The following is a 21,622-nucleotide window of genomic DNA, read 5'->3' as shown; positions in this document are numbered from 1 at the left end:
AATCTCTTTTACAAGGCCTTAAAGTTAGTCTCCCAACCTTCTAAGGGGCTTTTTGCTGTCAATTGTTTATGATGGTATTAATTATCCTTCGTCCACAGGTTCCTCTGTTTTACAACTTTTTACCAGCAGTCTGACTCCTGACATGTTTCTGTGTACGGTTACTGTAATGCACCACCAAATAGAATGCATGGAGCGAATGTCAAGATCAATGCAACATTCCCAACCATAAATGAAGCATCTTTTGCTTCCTTATTTCCTGTGTGGTAAACCACTTAGCACCCATTAGATGTTGAAATTGCTCTGATGCACTTTACTGTCTCTAATGTGGAGACTTTATGGCAGCGACTTCTGAAAAAAAAAGCAAAAAAACTCGGGTCTCCTGATATGTTTTCTGAAGTGTGAAACATGCACTGAACTAGAGTTGTGTTCAGGACTGATAGAGGCAAAACATACAATAGAAACTCAAAAGATTATCACTATTTGTTTTACTTTTTTTTTGTGTAGTAAAGAGCCACACAGCTTGCAAGATTTTAAGTGTTTAGAAGTGGTTACTCAGCCAAGACTGTTTAAAAACATGACAAAGTTCACATTTGACTGCATCAAGTTTAATTACTGCTTAGTGTGTGATACACACCAGGAATGACTTAAAAACGTCTGTTATGTAGGAACTACTGCATTTCAAATTACTGCCACCTTTCACTTTAAGATGTTTTTCAACTGATAGTGAGTTTAGTGATATATATTACACCACTATTTAAAATTTTATCCTATATTACACTTAGCATATTACACCACTATTTAAAATTTTATCCTATATTACACTTAGCATTCCAATAACTTGGATAATGTAGTTTTACCTGAACTGTACTTAACTTCAGATGTTTGGTAAAAATGGAAAATTTAGAGGCAAGATGGATGTGGCCAAATACAGGACCATTCTGGAAGAAAACCTGTTGGAGTCTGCAAGAGACCTGAGACTGGGACGGAGATTTATCTTCCAACAAGACAATGATCCAAAACATAAAACCAAATCTACAATGGAATGGTTCACAAATAAACGAATCCAGGTGTTGGAATGGCCAAGTCAAAGTCCAGACCTGAATCCAATCGAGAATCTGTGGAAAGAGCTGAAGACTGCTGTTCACAAACGCTCTCCATCCAACCTCACTGAACTCGAGTTGTTTTGCAAGAAGAATGGGCAAGAATTTCAGTCTCTCGATGTGTAAAACTGATAGAGACAAACCCCAAGTGACTTGAAGCTGTAATTGCAGCAAAGGGTGGCGCTACAAAGTATTAACGCAAGGGGGCCGAATAATATTGCACGCCCCACTTTTCAGTTTTTAATTTGTTAAACTAGTTTGACACATCCAATAAATTTCATTCCACTTCACGATTGTGTCCCACTTGTTGTTGATTCTTCACAAAACATTTGAATTTTATATCTTTATGTTTGAAGTCTGAAATGTGGCAAGAGGTTGAAAAGTTCGAGGGGGCCGAATACTTTCGCAAGTCACTGTAATTCAGCTGACAGACTCCCACTTTTTTCTCGCTTTATGCCATTTTTATGATTGTCTTGTGAAATCTGTTAGTCGGTTTCCGTTGAGTTATGACAACATTTTGATTTTGTGAGTTAATCAAAGCAATGCACATACATGCAAAAGTATTGTATCGCTGTTTATTTGTAACGTCCGAATAAATGAATGATATTATGTCTGCAACATCCTGCAGCTTTAGCTAGCTATAAATATGCAAGGTGGAAGAAATAGCAGGTCATCCTTTTCCTGCAGGTTTACAAAGTTCTGATTATAACACTTTTTATATTTATGTAAGTACATAAGTATTTTACCTTTAACTTGTGATATGGTGAACACAAAGGCCGTTTTACTCCTAATTATTATGTATTTCTTATGTTGTTTTGGTTTGTTTGTCTTCCTAGCCTAAAATACTTAAATGTGTCAGCCAACGCCTTGGAAAGCATTCCCCCCAGCAGCCAATCAGAGGAGAGCCTCAGCACTCTACAGGAGCTCTACCTGACCGGGAACAACCTGAATGAGAACTGTGGTGCCTTGTTAGTCGGACACCAGAACCTGCGGATCCTTCACATCGCCTACAACCAACTGCTCTCCTTTCCTGCCAGGTGTGTTAGCTAAGATCACAAACCATTATTCTTTTTGGAGACTGTTTAAACTGTGTTTAAAGTATCAAAGAAAAAAATTCACCATTATTAATTTGTTAATATAACTTATTGGGTTGAACCAATTTTTTATTTTGTGTGTTCTGGTTGTGTTTTAATGTGTTATGCTCCTGTTTCCAGTAAGCTAAGTAAACTGGAACTGCTGGAGGAGCTAAATTTAAGTGGGAACAAGCTAAAGACGATCCCCTCCACCGTGTCCAGCTGTAAGAGGCTGCACACTCTCACAGCACTCTCGAATCAAATAACCGTCTTCCCAGAAATTCTCAACCTGCCTGAGATCAAGGTCAGGCTCATTTCCTCTGATATTTCACCACTGCAAATACCAGACGGTTGTCCTCACCATGTTCCAGTTCATATGTGCTTTTTACATTCAGCTTGTAGATCTGAGCTGCAATGAGCTCACTGAGATTCAACTACCTGACTCCCTGCCTGCCACGCTGCAAGAGCTGGACCTGACGGGCAACAGCAGCCTCACGCTGGAACACAAAACCCTCAATCTCTTCAGGTGAATCACCGCATCCAGAAGTTGCGGACACCATTTTCATTTAAAAGTCTGTAATTAAAGATTTTAATTCTGCAGCCTTGAAATGCAAATCAGAATACCAAAATAGATAATAGTTCTGGCAAGTGAACAATGAGAAAAGAACATTGCTCAAAACACAGGCATATAAACAGTGAATCAAAAACATTATTTGAAAACATTGACATTTCCCAAATCACCTTTTTGTGTTGATGTTTTTATGGATTCAGCACACACCTTTTTCTCCAGTGTTTCCAACTATTTTCTCTTTTTTTTTTCTTCCAGTCACATTACCACGCTGAAACTAGACCAGAAATCCACCCTGACACCCGGAGACTCCCTGGGCTCCTCGACTCTCTGGAAGCACGGATACTCAGAGATGAGAGGCCAAAGGAATAAGTGTGTTCTGCTTTTTTTCCCCCAAGATTTATTTTATTTACAATAAAGAGTAGGTTATTACTTTTTAGACCGCACTTCTAACAGAAACTGAATAAATTAAACCACTGTAGAATCCAATAAATCTGCTTTAATGAAGGACACAAGTGCAGATGCATCCTTGTCAAATATTGTTGCCTCTTATCCAGTCTCTATATGTCAAGCTTTATCCTTTTTCCTTGTGACGTAGCAAAATATCAGTCAATTCCTAAATGGGTCAATGCATATAATAGAGCACTGTGCAAAAGGTTTCGAATTAGTCCTAGTTTTCTTCCTTTTACCCAGGAGTCATCCGGTTTTCAAACCATTTAAAGTGGGATGCAACTAAATTAGTAAAAGCAAATCACTACTCAAGTTTGATCCTTTTCATCTAGTAAACTTCTGTACCTTCCACCAAAAGTGTATACAACTCTATAAAAGTTAGCTTTTAACAGGCTTTGCAGTAAAAACTTGTTGAGTTGATCAATGGAAACTAAAACTAAAACTAAAGCCCTTTTCACATCATAATTCCACAAAAAACACGCAATCAATCCATTGAGATTACGAGCCCTGTGTGCTTTCAAAGCATCCTGTTCAGATTGAGGAACTAAAGTGGCATGGCTTACAACTCACAGCATTCGCCTGACGAATGTCTGAGGCATGCGGTGGAGTTTCAGAGGGCAATTCTCCAAAGGGCTCAAGTTAATGTAGCGAGTCTCATGCAGGCTGTTTTAATTTGTTTTGTGCTTTAAATGCTTGAACAATGTTGTTGTGCAACATCATCAACAGGTTACCTGCGTCAGATTCTGCTGAGAGGCATTTTTATGAGATCAGATGGAAATTCAGAGCTCGTATTGTGGGTTGACTTCCACCCACCAATATTAGGCAACTGATTTAGAGGCACTACAATTTAATTGAAAGTAAGGCATAAAGAACGTGTAGATCACAGTATTTAGATGCCAGTCCAACCAGAGAGCCGAGGGGAAGCTTCAGCCTCGGCGTCCTCAACAAGCAGCAACCTGCAATAAAACCCAAAACTGTGCGGTTAAATACAAAACACAAATAATGGTGCTGTTCAGTGAGTTACTTTGAATTTGAAGCGCTTTTAACTTTGATCTAAGACCCCTGCATTCCTTGCTGCTTCTGCGGGGTCATGGCCACAACAGGTACCCAAAGGGGACCCTGAATCATCTCTTTGTTAATGTGACTTTGTCTGTGTGGAACAGGTTGTGTGTTTCTGTGCTTGCTGTGGACTGTTTTGGAGATGGAGTCGAAGGGTGCTACGGCATCTTCGATGGCGACCGCAATGAGGAGGTACCACGACTCTTGCAGTGCACGATGGGAGATGTGCTTTGCGAAGAACTACAGCACTCAAATATTGACACAGTGTATATGTGTAACACCTTCCTCACCTCACACAGGTAAGACTAACAATCTGTTCACTGTGTTTGCCGTTCAGCAGAACAGTTTGTTAGGAGTTTCTTTCCTGCTGAACAGGAAACTTGGCATGGCTGGACAGAAACTCGGTGCTTCTGCCTTGTTGTGTTACATCCACCGTGAGACGTCCGAGCCTGGGGGCTTCTTTAGCCTTACTGTGGCTAATGTGGGCACGTGCCAGGCGGTTCTGTGTCGTGATGGACGGCCTGTACAGCTGTCAAATGTTTTCAGCTTGGAGTACTCCACTGAGGAGATGGAGAGGGTTAAAGTCAATAAAGCCATTATAACAGAGGTAATACTCACACCAAAAAGTTGCATATTCTATATGTGAAGATGTGATGCAATGTTCCTATGGCCCTTTCTTTTCTAGGATAACAAAGTGAGTGGAGTGACGTGCTGCTCCCGCTTGTTGGGCTGCTCCTATCTGTCTCCCTGGGTGCTTCCAAAGCCCTGGGTGCACACCGAGCCACTTTGTGCCAAGGATGAGTTCCTGATCCTGGGGAACCGGGCCCTTTTTGAGCGAGTGTCCTATCAGGAAGCTGTGTACACCGTGCAGGCTGTGCGGGATCCACGTGCTGCCGCCAAAAAACTGTGCTCACTCGCCCAGAGTTATGGTTGCAAGGACAACATCGGAGCTGTGGTGGTGTCGCTGCATCTTGGTGAGGACAGCTGCACGTGTGAACCGGCAGTGTTGAATGATGAACTGCGGGGTCCATCCCATGCCCCTGTTCCGGTGTCCGTGACCCCATGCCCCAGCGATCCAGGAAACCTCTCGTCCAGCAGTGGAATCGGTACTGAGTTCAGCAGTGAGACGTCAGCCTCTGAAGTGGGCAGTGAGGCAGGGTCTACTGCTTCGGACGAGCACCCATCCTCTGGCTCTGCGTCTCGCCCAGAGAGGCGGTGCAGCCTCCACCCTGCTCCTACACTCTGTGGGATCATGATGCCAAGTCCAGCTGCAACAGGAACCCACCCTGGTGTTTTCCAGCGTCAGCCCTCCAGTGCTACATTCTCAAGCAACCAGTCTGACAACGGCTTAGACAGTGACGATGAAGCTCCACTTGAGGGTGTCATTTCTAATGGTAGCAAGTTAGAGGTGGAGGTAGACATTCACTGCTGTGCTTTCCAGCTGCGGTCAGGGGCCCCTTGGAGCCCTAAGGAGCTGAATCTTGAAAATCGCAATGGTAAAATGCGCAGACAGAACAGCGTGGTGGTTTCTGCTACAAATGGCTGTTTGCTGGCTGTATGTGGGAGGGAGAATGGAGACCTCAAGAAGTCACCTTCCACGTCCAGCCTGTTTGGTAAGAAGCTGTCCAATGGTTCTGTGGTGGCCCTGGAGGAGAGTCATAATATTATTGAGGTGGCCCTTGAGGCACCTAAGAAAAAATCGGGCTACTTCACCGCCCCAGCTCAGCAGGACCCAGAGGACCAGTTAATTGTGCCTCCTGATCTTGAGCAGGAGGTCAGGGAGCAACTGAAAGGCCAGAGCCTTCTTGTCTCAGGCATCTCCACACCGCCAACACCCACTTGTGTAAAAAATCCACTGTGGGATCACCCACAACCTCATGCATTTGCCTCCAACTTAGTTCCAGGGCCAGGCCCTGCTCCCATCCTGCAGCAGGAAGTCTATGATACAGCCCTGTAGGATGCTGGGACGGCCACTTGGCTTGAGTTTGGAATGTGTCATTCTGGAGATGTGAGACTATCTCCTACAGCTGGTATAGTTGGAAGAAGCTGCCATTTGAATATTTTTTGAAAAGACAAGAAAAGCCTTTAGAACATTGTCAATAACTGATACTGTGCCATTAAAGAGAGATAAACAGAATTTGCTCTGAGTATCCACCACAATAGGGCTGAACATTTCCACATGTCCAATATTTCAACAGCATTTCCCTTTACTTGGAAAGTTAAGCAGTCTGATGGGTGCAGAAACGATTTTGGTAAATGTCCCCTCCAGGAACCCAAAGGTGTCTCAGGTTCTACAGAGATGGATTAGTGCTGAAGCTTGAAAAAGTGCCTACTACGGATGACACATCAGAGAGCTCAACGTATCCCGGTTAAGTGTTGGTACATTCACACTGGACGTCCATGGACATGTTTTTATGGCTGTTCAAACTTGACCCGATGTTGTCTTTAGCCCAGAAAAATATATTACAAATTTTACTTTGTATCCTATAATCTCATCTAAATAAAGTCCAAAGAAAGATGTGAAAGCCAAACACCTTTCAACTACATTTAAACATCAATAGACGTCTTTACGAGGACATCTTTTCACTGTTCACTTTTCAACCATAAATTCATGTTTAAAGTACAACAATGTCAGCAACTAGTGGCAACAGAACAATCTCCATAGAAGCTACATTCCAGAGAATAAAAACAAATATTTTGACTTTAGGTAGTTTTGAACACAATCTGATTAATCATTTAAAACAAATCAGTCAGATAATAGTCATTGTGCAAAGAGTTTATTTGTATTTATTAATATTCAAGGCTGCTGGTGTCAGTTGTATTATATAGAGATGTGATGAACAAACCTGCCCCTACAGAAGGGCCATTCACACATCTAGTCCATACTATGAATTATTTCCTCTATCTTTCTGCCTACTTTTTCAAATCTTGAGCGGTGGTCATTGCTGAACGATTCTATAACTCCGTCACTTGACATGACATGAACAATATATGTAAATTAATCAGAACAAATATATTTGGTCAGCAAAGTTTTAACAACAATGTTCTAACAATCAAAATTATCCATCCAATCTTTCAGGGACTGAATTTTGGGCATAGAGGCTTAACTTGTCTTGATATCATTTGAAATTGTTTTTTCTACGTACATTTCCATATGTGCTATATTTTTATTACTGGTTAGTGCTTCTTCAGATCTCAGCACACAATAAATAAGATATGAGAGCAACAGTAGTATATGGGATTGGATATAAGAAGAACTTCCTTTTTCAGTCACTCAGAGTATGTCATAAATTCTTCCTCATCCAAAGCTTTAGCATCTGGTATCATTATATTGCATGTACTGTACACAGAGCCCTCGACAATTATTGGCACCCATGATAAAGATGAATTGGTCATTAACAAGTAGCTTTGAGATCTTTTACCTCCCCTACAATCCTCCTCACTGTATCAGATGATAAATAAACATGGTCCAGCCTTGTTTGTCATAGTTCACGTTGTTTAAAGCTTGTTGAGGTTTGCTCTGACTGTATATACTACAGATGTGGGTAGAGTGGCCAAAAATTATATTCAAGTTAGAGTACCATTACTTCTAATTAACATTAATCAAATTGAAGTAAAACATTACTAATTAAAAAGTTCAGAGACACCCTCTCTAATCTAAAAAAAAAAGTTAACTATACATTTAAAAAGTCTCCGCACTTGTGGCACAGCAGTTTTGTAAGAAACAATTATTTATTACTGTATTTGCCCCCACATGAAGCATGTAGTTAATTAAAGGTTGTATTCATCTTTTTTTGTTTCATATTATACTGCTGCATTAAAAAATTATTTTAATTGATTATCTTTACCAGCATTGCTAATAAATGCCAAGGTTGCTGTATCCAAGGAAATAAATTACAGTCATATTAATGATGGTAATGGGCCAATGTTTGATAACTGCTGTTGTCAGCGATAATTATTTTAGTTTTATGGTTTTCGTTCTACTTTGACCCTAACTTCAGTAGCATTGGTATGCCGCATCTGTTGCATAACGTGAACTATAGCTTTTTGCCTTAAAGCTCCTCTAAGTAATTTTTAAAAGTAGAAGTCCTTTGAGTTATCTATCTGTGTTCCGCTTTTCTAAGAATCATCTTTAAAGGTCAGTGTGTACCCAACAAGAACAGAGAATTTGTAATGTTGCTCAAGTTGTCTAGAACAAAAACAAAGTTTTTTCCGGCTACGACACTTAACAGTCCACAAGAACTCAGCGGCAGGACCTTTGGGAGGTCCTCATAGATCCCTCCCATTGCAGCATTTGTATATAATAATTGTAGGACATTATGAAAGAAAAAGGTTCTTCCCAGATGATGTCAAGAGCAAACAGAAGGAACCCCTAAATCAGAGAGAGATGAAACCTCTCTGTTATTGCAGAGGTTGTATAGGCCTTAAGTCTGTGGATGTTTTCCATGAGGAGTTCTCAGTTTCTTGTTTGCCGATGATAGATGAAAAGGATGTCATTAAAAGTTGGGACGTTTTTGATGTAGTTGTCACAATACAACTTTTATTTCCAGAACTTGTTTGGTTCTGTTTCCTTGGAATTACACGTGCCATTTTTATGCAACCTTTAACTTTTGTTATCATCTTCACTAATAGAACTGAACATATTCCATTGCTTATATTCATGGCTAACATTTTATTAAAATATATGCTGATTTGTTAAGTCTTTAACATATTTAAAACAGATTTTAAAACTAAAAATCACCCTAAACATAATACAACAATAAAAATCATAGCTTCAAATTGTAATCATGCATACTACTAAAGTCCTTCAATTATTTATTATATAAGACCAGATTTGACCTACAGAGCACTTTGGTGAGGGTAATAGTTCATTCTTGTCACTTTATCCATCTATGTCAGAGATGCCAAACACTCGAGACTCTGCAGTTCTGATGTCCACGGTTCGCTCAAGGCGTCTAGCGTCTTGACAGAAGTCAGTGAGACATTCATGGACACGGGAGACATTCTGAGACAGATTATGATTGTGCAAATCAACAGAGGAGAGCTTGAACTTTCCCAGAGGTTCCACAAAACAGTGTGATCTTTTGAGTTCTCTTGTAAAATATGCAAGGTGTCAAGTGTAAATATAAATGAGTGTCACTTTACCACCTGAAACCACATAAATCCTGTCACTTAAAATGTCTTAATATTGAGTGCTGTGTGTATGTATGATGTAGCTGAGCTTGTGTTTACCTGTTGCATCTTCTGTGAGTCTGCCCCTCCCTTGGACCTGCTGTCTTTGTGGTTTGTTGCCAATTCCGAAATGAATGGCATTTCTCTGTAGTGTTCTCCAAACCAACTGAGTCCATTTTTGACACCATTTGACCCTCTTAAACTGTGACTGTCTCCTGTTTGATGCCATATTTGTTTTAGCTTCAGGAATATTTGATTTCGGATGAGGCAGTCACTGTGCACTGAAATTAGTAAGACTGAATGCACAAGAAGAGGGAGCTGTGAATAATGTGCTTTGGTTCAAACACTTGGCACAATACTCGTTAAACATTTCTCACACATAAGTGGAGGGAATGTAGATTAAAGCAGACTACGACGTTTTGTCATGATTCATTTACTAACTTTGGAGGAGTTCTTCCTCTTTGCACATCTAAACAAGCAAAGTATCTGTGTTTCTATGTAGTGTGAAGTGCATGCATGCCTGTGTGACCAATGGTTTGACTGTAACTGTGTGAACTGTGAACGAAAAAGATCAGAGGCGCTCCAACTGTATAACATGTGACCAAAGTAGCCACTGTTTAGTGTCATGTTTCCTTTCTGCAGATTATTTTTCAAAATATGCTTGAGTATTTGTTTTTTTTTTTCTCAATGCCAAGAAGCTTGATGTTTATTTTTGTACTTTGTTGTATCATGCAAATTTCTATCTCCCTCATCGCTAGAGAATCAAAACTTATTGGGATTCCTCAGAATACTGTCACTCATTAAGGCACCGTCGAGGGTACTAACTGTAACTGTATTTCATACTGGAAGTATGTCCTAAATACGAGTCAGCTGAGAAACATATAGTATATACAAATACGATTTATTTGTATAAAATGAAGCATATCAATATATTTTTTCTAGCATGCTGATTGCAGCTAAAAATTTATGTTGAGTAATAAACAATAACATTGTTTAGGAATGGAGATAACAGCACTTTTGCTGTTTTTCAGTCAGACTTATACTCATTTGAACATTCTGTGGAATAAAAGATAATCACTTTTTTATTTCAGATGCCGCTGTTATTATTTTCAGTTTTTAATTAGTTTTTTTCAATTAACTTTAAGCGAAGTAGCAATAAATTTTTTTTACTGTGAATGGTTTTGTCCGGCTTTCATTTTAATTACCATGTTTATGATTGTTTTTAGCTGCTATGTACAATATGCCTGCAGTTTACTTCATGATAAATCTCAAATGTCTAAAATTTAGGGAGTGAAATAGCAGGATGGTTGCATTAGGATGTTATTCTACCTGTACATTTTCCTGAATTTGAATCAGTTTCTTTTATTAAAACACTACAGTTTAGATGGGAATTTAAACTTGTTCTACAAACAGTGGTTTAATATGCCCCTAAAGGGTAAGCAATGTAAAACAATCAGCTTAAACACATATATCTACTGTATCTATACAGCCTTTAACCTAAAGGCTAAAGGCTGTATTTCCTTTTTTCAATGTCTTGTCTCTGAAAGCAGCATGCAACAAAGCTTTGGATTTCTGCAAGTTAATACCTTAGAATACTATCTTTTTTTTATTACTCATGTCTTAATTTCATTAAGAAATAAGGATAGTGTTTTAGCAAAGCTTAAAGATGGTAAATGAAATCTGCAAGCTAAAAAAATACTTGCCAGAACTGCTTTACTTAAACACCATCTGATATCTTTTATATCATCTTAACCTACAGACACATCTACTGGCTAAACACGACGTCTTCAGTGAAAACACCCTTTTATATAACATACATCCGGGTATTTCCACATGTAGTCTTCCTTAGGTAGTATATTTTTCCACATATGGGTTACTTTTGATATGGTTTAATGCGCAACAACACCACAATGTGCCCAAAAATGTAACATGTGAGTGCATTGCTCAACATTGTAGGTGCCACCTGCTGGAGAAGTTCAGAAATGCACTCTACGGTCTAGCAAACACTAGTATAAATGTACATCAAAGCAACAAAACTACAGCTGATAACTTCTCTTTTGGGAATGTTTTCAAACCACCAGAGACGAAAAATATCTCTAGCTTTGTCAGACTTCATGAAGAGGCCAAAAAAAAAAAAAGTTTTTTCAACTGAAAGGAGAAGGAATCACACCACTTCCAAAAAAGAAGTGTTTCAGTTGAGGCCTACATAGACAAAGAACTTTAAACTTAAAATTTGAAAGTTATAGATGTTAGATTCATAGGTGCAAAGGTAATTTTCTGATTCAAATAGAATAGAATATATGTAAAAAACATATATTTCACCCTCTTATGTGGGTGGACAAGGTTCAGTCCAAATCACATACAAGGAATGATACACGGTGACATGATGAGTTTTGAATCTATTTTACCATCTCTAGAGCTGCCTAACACATCCCATATTAGCAACAGATTTTGATATTTTCCCAGGAGGCTGAATGTTCTGTTAGACATCTCACTTAAAGAAAGAGAAGTAATTATTCAATTATCTGTTTTTATTTGCCATATAGTAAAACCTTATATACAGTTTAGGCTGTTTATTATTACATTTACAAAATGTGATGCTCAATCCAAAAGTAAAAGTAAGAAGTGTAAAGAATAAAAATGTATTCTAACTTGCATTAAAGATTTTAGCATTAAAACATACACAGGAAACATAGAAAAAGACTTGAATCCCTTACAATCTGTTTAACCTTTGCTCTAATGTGATCAAAAAAAGCTAATTTACAAATGGTTGTCCTCGTTTGTTCTTTCCTTCTTCAGCTCTCGAACGGATCTAAAGGCTCTCACTGTTAACACCCCTCCAAAGATGAAAACAAAGATCCCCGCCACCCCAAACAGCCCTTCTGCGATATCTGCACCATTGAGGCTGCACTCAAAGCCCTTGTGTCCTTTGCTCTTGTACATTTGCTCTCTCTCCAGACAGATGGGGTTTTGGTAGGTTTCTTGTATTTTAATAAAGTAGAACACCAGCCCAGGGATGTAACCCAAGCCGATCAGAAAATTTACAAGAGCCTCCCCAAGCAGCACAGGGGGCCAGCGGTAAGGGACCCTGAAGACCCCCAGGGCAAACATGACAAAGGCATATATCATCAAAATCCCACCACAGGCCATAGCAAAGGCATATGGAGGCCGCTTGAGCTGGTGGAAGAGGCGGTCCAGCTCCTTGACCCTGTCTGCATCAGCTCCAGTGAAGGCGTTGGCGCCTCCAAATTGATAATAGTAAATTCCTCCGAGGCTGGCCAGGTCGCGGTAACCCCCGTTGTTGCTGTATGGCACTCCGGCACAGATTATGATAAGAAGATTCACAAAGATCTCCTTGAGCTGGCAGATACCTGAGATACATGGAACAGAAAGCAGCAAGATCAAGATTAAAACTAAAATTCAGGTCCACAAAATACATTTAAGCAAAAGGCCAGATTTCCAGAGACCAGTTTTTATCTCTGACAAAAGATCTATTTTTTTCTGTAAAATCTAACTTTATGTCGGAGAACTCCAGACTTCAATAAAAAAGCAGGTTTGATGCAGTTTAAGATTCTGCAATTTAGGATTATTCTGTAAATTTCAAATGGAAATACACTTAGCAGAAAAGGTAACTATCAAAATAATGGAGTGTAAGACCCAATAAATCTAAATCTAAAAACATTTAATAAATAAACTGAAAAAACAAGGCTAAAAAACACATTGCATCTGTCATTACGGGTCTATTGCTATATAGTAATATACTGAAATGTTGAAGTGTGACAATTTTGAGCCTGAGCTTCAAAGAAGAACCTTAAAGTAAATATACTTGCCTCTAGCAGTTAGGGCGTATCTTAAATTGTACAGAGCTTGTCTGTGCTGTTGTTCACAAACCTCAGGGTGATACAATGATGTTTCTCTGGGCCTATAAAGACAATACATTTGTTTCAGATGTGTAACATGACCTTCATTGCAACTTAAAATAAAAATATTCTGTGTTTTTTAGATGTTTTCTTACAGTGTTGAGGGACCTATATGATCTATGTATGCAGCTGCCCCCTTGTGAAAAGGAGGACTTGTCACTTCTCTCTTTCTGTTCTCTCTGGTTGTTCTGTCACTGCTGATTCGCTCCTCCACCTCTCTTGGGTTTTGGCTGTGTCTCTGGTTATCATACTGAGAGTGCTGTCCCCTGTCTGAGTAATCCCTGCTCCTGTACTCTGTGGACACATCACTCCTCTGATGCTGTCTTCCCATGTCTGGCATCTTCCTTTGCCTGCTGAAGAAGATTATGGACATGAATCCTATTACTATCTCCAATAAACAGAGTGGATGGTTGGCTTGTGCCTCAATCGAAGAGGAGGGAGCCTACAAGATACTGCAAGCAGCAGAGCAGTAAGGAGGAGCATCTACAGTTAAAAGCAGATGTTCACATATTCTGCATAAATAGACATAACCTTTTCTTATCACTGGCTGAGATTAAATCTGACTAAATGTTTTCTGTTTTAGGTCTGTTAGAATTACAAAACGTTTTTTTATTTGCCTAATGCCAGCATGATGAGAGAATTTTGATGTTTATTCCATGGATGTCAAACTCCAGTCCACTTAAAGCTGGTTTCCCGCAATGTTTTGATGTGTCCCAAGTCCAACACACCTGAAATGAAGGACTGAATTACCTCCTCATGCACTTAAGTTCTACAAAGTCCTGCTAATTACCTAATTATGTGATTCAGGTGTGTTCACAGAGAGACACATCTAAACATTGAGGACCCCAGCCCTTGAGGACTGGAGTTTCACACCAGTGGTCTGTTTAAAGACCAATTTGTGCCAAAGATTTCACTACCTGCCTGATCTTTTTGTGAAGTGCACTTGTTTCTCCTGCAGCAAAACACCCCCACAACATGATGCTGCCACTTCCGTGCTTCACAGTTGGGATGGTATTCTCAGGCTTGCAAGCTTTCCTCCTCATCCTCCAAATATAGCAATTCTCATAATGGTCAAACACCTCAATTTTAGTTTTATCAAACCACAGAACATGTCTCCAAACTTCAATGTGTTTAATTTTATTGGTGGGGATGATTCAAACATGTCACACCCAAATGCATTCCTGTCCAGGCTTAACCTGTCAGAAGCTGACAAAGCCATGGCGTCATCATCGCCTGAGTTCCCCCAAATTAGCTTTATGTTTGTAAACTGACTAAATCTGGCTGAAAAAGTTAATTGTAACAAATGTCTTTCTCATCATCTGGCATTATGAACAATTAATAGAAATAATTTTAGTAATGCCAAATTGAGTCTCATTACATGACATATAGTGTGAAAATTGTATCATTTTGTAGTGTAAATCAACACTCGGTTTAAATTATCTTTAAAGAATAATTGCAGATATTGTAGAAATGTCCTTAGTTATACAAAGTTTAAAGAAGTTCAAGTCTGGCAGCAAAAAAATCAAAACCCAACAACTTTAAAACAGAAACGAAAATGTTAGCAAACAGTGAGATTTAAGTTGGAGCTCATCATTTAATAGCAACACTCGCTTCGTGACAGGAGCAAAACATCCGCTTAGATCAACGAGCTTCTCATTTGAAAACTGGCATGATTTTGGTTTTATGTAGAACCCAAAGCATGTTGTTTTACCCCTAAATCCCGTTCTTAGCTCACCTTGTTTTCGTTAACAGCAACACAATCTACCTGTATCCAACATCTTCCGGTTGGAGGTTTCCTTCCTCATTCACCTGTTCTCTGCCCACGCCCACTTGAAATGAGATTTCTTTGTTTGGTCTGTGTAACTTTATCTCCACTGACTTAATAATGGACTATTGCATCGAGGAGAACTGGGTCAGGGTCCGTGCCTCCACATAGGCAACCTGAATACATATTATCTGTAGATCAAGGCAGCATCACCAAAAACTGTTGTTTTTTATCAGGTTGACAAGTTAGGAAACTAGGACAGATTGGCGTTAAATAACTTATTCTTACTGTTTTATTTGGGCACTGTTCAAAACTAGACTTCTGTGTACACTGGGAATTGTGATGAAAGTTGTTTATTTTAGATTGAATTAACTTCAAAAGTCCAAAGATTTGCGATTCACGCCACAACCCGGACACAGAGCACGAGGTCAAGCGTCGTGCCCGTGTGTGTACTCGCGTTACTTAAAGTACTTCCGCCGTGGAAAAGATGCCTTTCAATATAAATGTCACTAAGAGGTAATTTACATCCCTACTAGAATAACAGAGCACTAACTGACTGATTTGTTTGTCTATATTTGCATGAGTCAACACCATAAAATCAGCCTAAAGTGTGGGTCTAACTGTGGTGTGCTGAAACGGACTCCTGTTCATGGAAACCAATTTGTTGGGTAAATATTACTTTAAGAAACCATTTTTAAAAGTAAGTTATTTGTGATCAAGTTGAACTTCTATTGAAACTTAACCATATAATTTAGCAAGCTGTAGCTTGATACGTTTTCAATTACTCTAAATAGATCTCCTAGACTTGTGAAATTATACTTTTCCATTTGACTTTTCTTTCCAAATCGACAATTTCTCCACAATAATTTAAAGTAAAAGAGGTTTGTTTAAAGCGGTAGTTTTTGATATACAGGTCCTTAGCACCATAGCTGTCAGCGCAAAGCTAAGCTTATGGTGTTTTTCCTGGAAGATCTTACTTCTATGGAGAAACCAAAAGGCAGGAAGAACAGGCAGACATGGCGAGACAACCATAAAACATATAACATACTTGTGCTTTAGACTTGAAATAGATGTCATTTTTATATTTATTTTAAGTTATTTAATAAAGCACATTAATTATATTTCTTGCCAATAAAAAATATTTTAAGAATTGTGGTTGAGCTGCACTCATTACTTCCAAGAAAAATAAATCTCACAAAGAACCTAATTACAACAACTTTCTTTCCCTTGATAAATTTACATATAATCAAATTGACTTTTGAGTTAAGTTAGGCTTTAAAGTCAATAAGCCTATCAGGCAGCATGTGGAGTCACTATTATTTAAGTATATTTGCAAGACGGAGAAGAGATTACAAACAGTTTAAACTTGATTTGCATGATTTTATCCTTGGACTCAAACATCCTTGCTTTCTTAAACAAAACCCCAAATGGGTTTTGTACATCAAGATATTGTTAGATAGTTGTAAAAGTGTAACTTAACTTTTCTACTTGTAATTCATACTTTCGAACAATGCTGAAGGAAATTGTGTTGTTTTCTGCAAAATTTGAAAATAAATCTCACTAGTTATTCATAATCTTATTTTATTCTTTCAGTTTTTAATATACAAGTCCTTCTCAAAATATTAGCATATTGTGATAAAGTTAATTATTTTCCAAAATGTCATGATGAAAATTTAACATTCATATATTTTAGATTCATTGCACACTAACTGAAATATTTCAGGTCTTTTATTGTCTTAATACGGATGATTTTGGCATACAGCTCATGAAAACCCAAAATTCCTATCTCACAAAATTAGCATATCATTAAAAGGGTCTCTAAACGAGCTATGAACCTAATCATCTGAATCAACGAGTTAACTCTAAACACCTGCAAAAGATTCCTGAGGCCTTTAAAACTCCCAGCCTGGTTCATCACTCAAAACCCCAATCATGGGTAAGACTGCCGACCTGACTGCTGTCCAGAAGGCCACTATTGACACCCTCAAGCAAGAGGGTAAGACACAGAAAGAAATTTCTGAACGAATAGGCTGTTCCCAGAGTGCTGTATCAAGGCACCTCAGTGGGAAGTCTGTGGGAAGGAAAAAGTGTGGCAGAAAACGCTGCACAACGAGAAGAGGTGACCGGACCCTGAGGAAGATTGTGGAGAAGGGCCGATTCCAGACCTTGGGGGACCTTCAGAAGCAGTGGACTGAGTCTGGAGTAGAAACATCCAGAGCCACCGTGCACAGGCGTGTGCAGGAAATGGGCTACAGGTGCCGCATTCACCAGGTCAAGCCACTTTTGAACCAGAAACAGCGGCGGAAGCGCCTGACCTGGGCTACAGAGAAGCAGCACTGGACTGTTGCTCAGTGGTCCAAAGTACTTTTTTCGGATGAAAGCAAATTCTGCATGTCATTCAGAAATCAAGGTGCCAGAGTCTGGAGGAAGACTGGGGAGAAGGAAATGCCAAAATGCCAGAAGTCCAGTGTCAAGTACCCACAGTCAGTGATGGTCTGGGGTGCCGTGTCAGCTGCTGGTGTTGGTCCACTGTGTTTTATCAAGGGCAGGGTCAATGCAGCTAGCTATCAGGAGATTTTGGAGCACTTCATGCTTCCATCTGCTGAAAAGCTTTATGGAGATGAAGATTTCATTTTTCAGCACGACCTGGCACCTGCTCACAGTGCCAAAACCACTGGTAAATGGTTTACTGACCATGGTATCACTGTGCTCAATTGGCCTGCCAACTCTCCTGACCTGAACCCCATAGAGAATCTGTGGGATATTGTGAAGAGAACGTTGAGAGACTCAAGACCCAACACTCTGGATGAGCTAAAGGCCGCTATCGAAGCATCCTGGGCCTCCATAAGACCTCAGCAGTGCCACAGGCTGATTGCCTCCATGCCACGCCGCATTGAAGCAGTAATTTCTGCAAAAGGATTCCCGACCAAGTATTGAGTGCATAACTGTACATGATTATTTGAAGGTTGACGTTTTTTGTATTAAAAACACTTTTCTTTTATTGGTCGGATGAAATATCTAATTTTGTGAGATAGGAATTTTGGGTTTTCATGAGCTGTATGCCAAAATCATCCGTATTAAGACAATAAAAGACCTGAAATATTTCAGTTAGTGTGCAATGAATCTAAAATATATGAATGTTAAATTTTCATCATTACATTATGGAAAATAATGAACTTTATCACAATATGCTAATATTTTGAGAAGGACCTGTAGACCATATGGGCAGCTACCCGGGGTGGTACGAGAAAGGGGCAGATGAGCACAAGATTAAAAAAATATAACATTTACGTCAACTGTGTCTTGAACAAGTTTTCTATTACTTTTATGCAGGTACAGTCAATGAGTAGTTGGCACGCCAAATGTTGACTATGCGACCCCTGCTTACGCTTGAGAATAGGACGATTAGCTTATGTACTTTGTGCAGGACTGCACTGCATAGCATGCTGCACCAGGATCTAATTTTTAATTTTAAATGGTTGAGGGGTAGCAGAAGGAGGGGCTCACCCAGGGCACCATTCATTTGAGAATCGTTTATTAATGATAAAATATTAATAAAATAATATTAGTGTCTAGGCATGGGTTGTTATGAAATTGCCATGGTATGATAACTGCTTAAAAATACTATGTATTCACAATATCAGTTTTGAAACAAGATTTAGAACAGAAATAAAGCAAATGTAATGGAAAAGAGCCTTTCAGCTGCTAGAGATGCCTCTTAATTTTGTTAATAGCAGTTTTATAAAAGCAGTACCTTAATAACAGGAATAGATGGCACTTTTATTTCCCTCATTATGACTTTATCTCCAGACAGTTGAATTTAGTTTATTTGTAAGCAATGGAAATGTTAGTAGCCAACTGACCAGTGTGCAGCAATAGGTCTATCTGCAGCAAATGTTATGTTGAGAAAGAAACATGCAAATTTTTACAAAATTTGCAGAATTAGAATTCTCAGGTTACCGTATAACTATTATTTAACACTTGTCCACAAACTAAACAATTTTAATGTAAATCAATTCATTAGATTATTTAAAATTGGGATGTGTCACATCATCTAAATGCTACTACACGTGATTCATTGAAGTGAGGATATAGATTTCTTACACATACAATGGCAAAACAGTTCCTGAAAAGGACTGGGGGACTGTATAGCTGATTTGAGAACACAGAAAGTGCTTGAAAAACAGGAAATAGCTTCTGTGTGGTACACCAAAAAATATACACTTCCAGAAAATAATGAGAAATTGCCATTTTTATAGAGAACCAAAAATCAGAAATCAAGATTTTCAGTGAATTCTCTGTGTTCATATTACAATATTTTTAAAGTAAAAAAAAAAAAAAAATCAATGTTTTATAATATTTTTTGTGGTTTTTAGAGCAGATAAACTGTTTGGTATCTCTTGTTAAGAAGCTATTTATCTGAACTGGTTTTGACACTATCTGGAAAAAAAAAGGCTACACGACTTTATGATAAACACTCGTACTCATTGTACTCGTCATCTTTCGCTTATCCAGGACCGGGTCGCGGGGGCAGCAGACTCAGCAGAGACGCCCAGACGTCCCTCTCTCCAGACACCTCCTCCAGCTCCTCCAGGGGGAGCCCAAGGCGTTCCCAGGCCAGCCGAGAGACATAGTCCCTCCAGCGTGTCCTGGGCCGTCCCCTGGGCCTCCTCCCGGTGGGACGTGCCTGGAACAACTCCCGAGGAAGGCGTCCAGGAGGCATCCGGTATAGATGCCCGAGCCACCTCAACTGGCTCCTCTCGATGTGGAGGAGCAGCGGCTCTACTCCGAGCCCCTCCCGGATGGCCGAGCTCCTCACCCTATCTCTAAGGGAGTGCCCGGCCACCCTACGGAGGAAGCTCATTTCAGCCGCTTGTATCCAGGATCTCGTTCTTTCGGTCATGACCCAAAGTTCATGGCCATAGGTGAGGGTAGGAACGTAGACTGACCGGTAAATTGAGAGCTTTGCTTTTCGGCTCAGCTCTCTCTTCACCACAACGGACCGGCACAGTGCCCCCATCACTGTGGCAGCCGCACCGATCCGTCTGTCGATCTCCCGCTCCATTCTTCCCTCACTCGTGAACAAGATCCCAAGATACTTAAACTCCTCCACTTGAGGCAGGAACTCCCCTCCAACCTGAAGAGGACAAGCCACCCTTTTCCGGTCGGGTACCATGGCCTCGGACTTGGAGGAGCTGATCCTCATCCCAGCCGCTTCACACTCGGCTGCGAACCGCCACAGCTCATGCTGTAGGTTTTGGCTAGAGGGGGCCAGCAGGACCACGTCATCCGCAAAAAGAAGAGACTAAATCCACTGGTCCGCAAACCAGACCCCTCCGGCCATAAAAGTTATGAACAGGACCGGTGACAAAGGGCAGCCCTGCCGGAGTCCAACATGCACCGGGAACAGGTCCGACTTAGTGCCGGCAATGCGGACCAAACTCCTGCTCCGCTCGTACAGGAACCAGATGGCCCCTAATAAAGGGCCCCCAATTCCATATTCCTGGAGCACCCCCCACAGGGCATCACGAGGGACACAGTCGAATGCCTTCTCCAGGTCCACAAAACACATGTGAACCGGTTGGGCAAACTCCCTTGAACCCTCGAGCACCCTGTAGAGGGTATAGAGCTGGTCCAGTGTTCCACGGCCGGGACGAAAACCACACTGCTCCTCCTGAAGCCGAGGTTCGACTATCGGTCGGACTCTCCTCTCCAATACCCTGGCGTAGGCCTTACCAGGGAGGCTGAGGAGTGTGATCCCCCCTGTAGTTGGAACACACCCTCTGGTCCCCCTTCTTATGACCCCAGTCGGCCAGTCCAGAGGCACTGTCCCCGACCACCACACAATGTTGAAGAGGCGTGTCAACCATGACAGCCCTACAACATCCAGAGACTTGAGGTACTCAAGGCGGATCTCATACACCCCCGAAGCCTTGCCACCGCGGAGCTTTTTAACCACCTCGGTGACTTCAGCCTGGGTGATGAAAGAGTCCAACCCCGAGTCCCCAGCCTCTGTTTCCACCACGGAATGCGTGATGGCAGGATTGAGGAGATCCTCAAAGTACTCCTTCCACCGCCCGATAATGTCCTCAGTCGAGGTCAGCAGTCTCCCACCCCCACTATAAACAGTGTTGGCGAAGCACTGCTTCCCCCTCCTGAGGCGCCGGACGGTTTGCCAGAATCACTTCGAGGCCAACCGGTAGTCCTTCTCCGTGGCCTCACCGAATTCCTCCCAGGCCCGAGTTTTTGCCGCTGCCACAGCCCGGGCCGCAGCATGCTTGGCCTCACGGTACCCGTCAGCCGCCTCAGGAGTCCCACAAGCCAACCACAGCCGATAGGACTCCTTCTTCAGCTTGACAGCATCCCTTACTGCCGGTGTCCACCACCGGGTTCTGGGATTGCCGCCGCAACAGCTCGCGTCTCTCGTTCGGGCTTTACGTGGCCGTGTCCCGCGAGGAGCAACCCGGCCACCAGGCGCTCTCCGACGAGTCCCGACCCCAGTCCTGGCTCCAGGG

General features: G+C 40.9%; 2 protein-coding genes across 3 annotated transcripts in view; one reads left to right on the top strand and one right to left on the bottom strand.

Annotated features, from left to right (window-relative positions):
* The window catches only part of phlpp2 (PH domain and leucine rich repeat protein phosphatase 2), a 50,482-nt gene extending 39,884 nt beyond the window's left edge, over positions 1-10,598 (top strand). The window contains exons 12-19 of the mRNA XM_047363590.1: positions 1-23; positions 1,937-2,137; positions 2,315-2,477; positions 2,569-2,699; positions 3,000-3,113; positions 4,355-4,549; positions 4,626-4,857; positions 4,936-10,598. The exon at positions 1-23 is cut by the window's left edge and continues 133 nt beyond it. Coding sequence (XP_047219546.1) covers positions 1-23; positions 1,937-2,137; positions 2,315-2,477; positions 2,569-2,699; positions 3,000-3,113; positions 4,355-4,549; positions 4,626-4,857; positions 4,936-6,207 — 2,331 coding nt within the window. The 3' untranslated portion in view covers positions 6,208-10,598. The remainder of the gene's footprint in view (positions 24-1,936; positions 2,138-2,314; positions 2,478-2,568; positions 2,700-2,999; positions 3,114-4,354; positions 4,550-4,625; positions 4,858-4,935) is intronic.
* Positions 10,599-11,935: 1,337 nt separating this feature from the next.
* Positions 11,936-15,521, bottom strand: marveld3 (MARVEL domain containing 3). Of its 2 annotated transcripts, none has more exons than XM_047363665.1 (4): positions 15,078-15,521; positions 13,438-13,692; positions 13,253-13,344; positions 11,936-12,793 (listed from the first exon to the last, which is right to left on the bottom strand). In XM_047363665.1, the coding sequence occupies exons 2-4, from the start codon at positions 13,680-13,682 to the stop codon at positions 12,183-12,185; spliced, it is 948 nt and encodes a 315-aa protein (XP_047219621.1). In that variant the 5' UTR covers positions 13,683-13,692; positions 15,078-15,521; the 3' UTR covers positions 11,936-12,182. The 2 variants fall into 2 exon arrangements, with proteins under 2 accessions (XP_047219621.1, XP_047219620.1); XM_047363664.1 differs by having other exon boundaries at positions 13,438-13,695; positions 15,078-15,520.
* Between the last annotated feature and the right edge of the window lie 6,101 nt (positions 15,522-21,622).

The sequence above is a fragment of the Girardinichthys multiradiatus genome, chromosome 4, assembly GCF_021462225.1.
Source record: "Girardinichthys multiradiatus isolate DD_20200921_A chromosome 4, DD_fGirMul_XY1, whole genome shotgun sequence".
NCBI lineage: Eukaryota > Metazoa > Chordata > Actinopteri > Cyprinodontiformes > Goodeidae > Girardinichthys > Girardinichthys multiradiatus.
This window is presented reverse-complemented; position numbering and strand designations above follow the sequence as displayed.

What these genes read in the sequence shown, in the direction of transcription:
- marveld3 (XM_047363665.1), bottom strand. Translation starts at nt 13,682, where the DNA reads ATGCCAGACATGGGAAGACAGCATCAGAGGAGTGATGTGTCCACAGAG. An exon ending in CATATAGGTCCCTCAACACT is followed by an intron (nt 13,345 to 13,437) that starts GTAAGAAAACAT and finishes TTGTCTTTATAG; the next exon opens with GCCCAGAGAAACATCATTGT. An exon ending in ATACGCCCTAACTGCTAGAG is followed by an intron (nt 12,794 to 13,252) that starts GCAAGTATATTT and finishes CATGTATCTCAG; the next exon opens with GTATCTGCCAGCTCAAGGAG.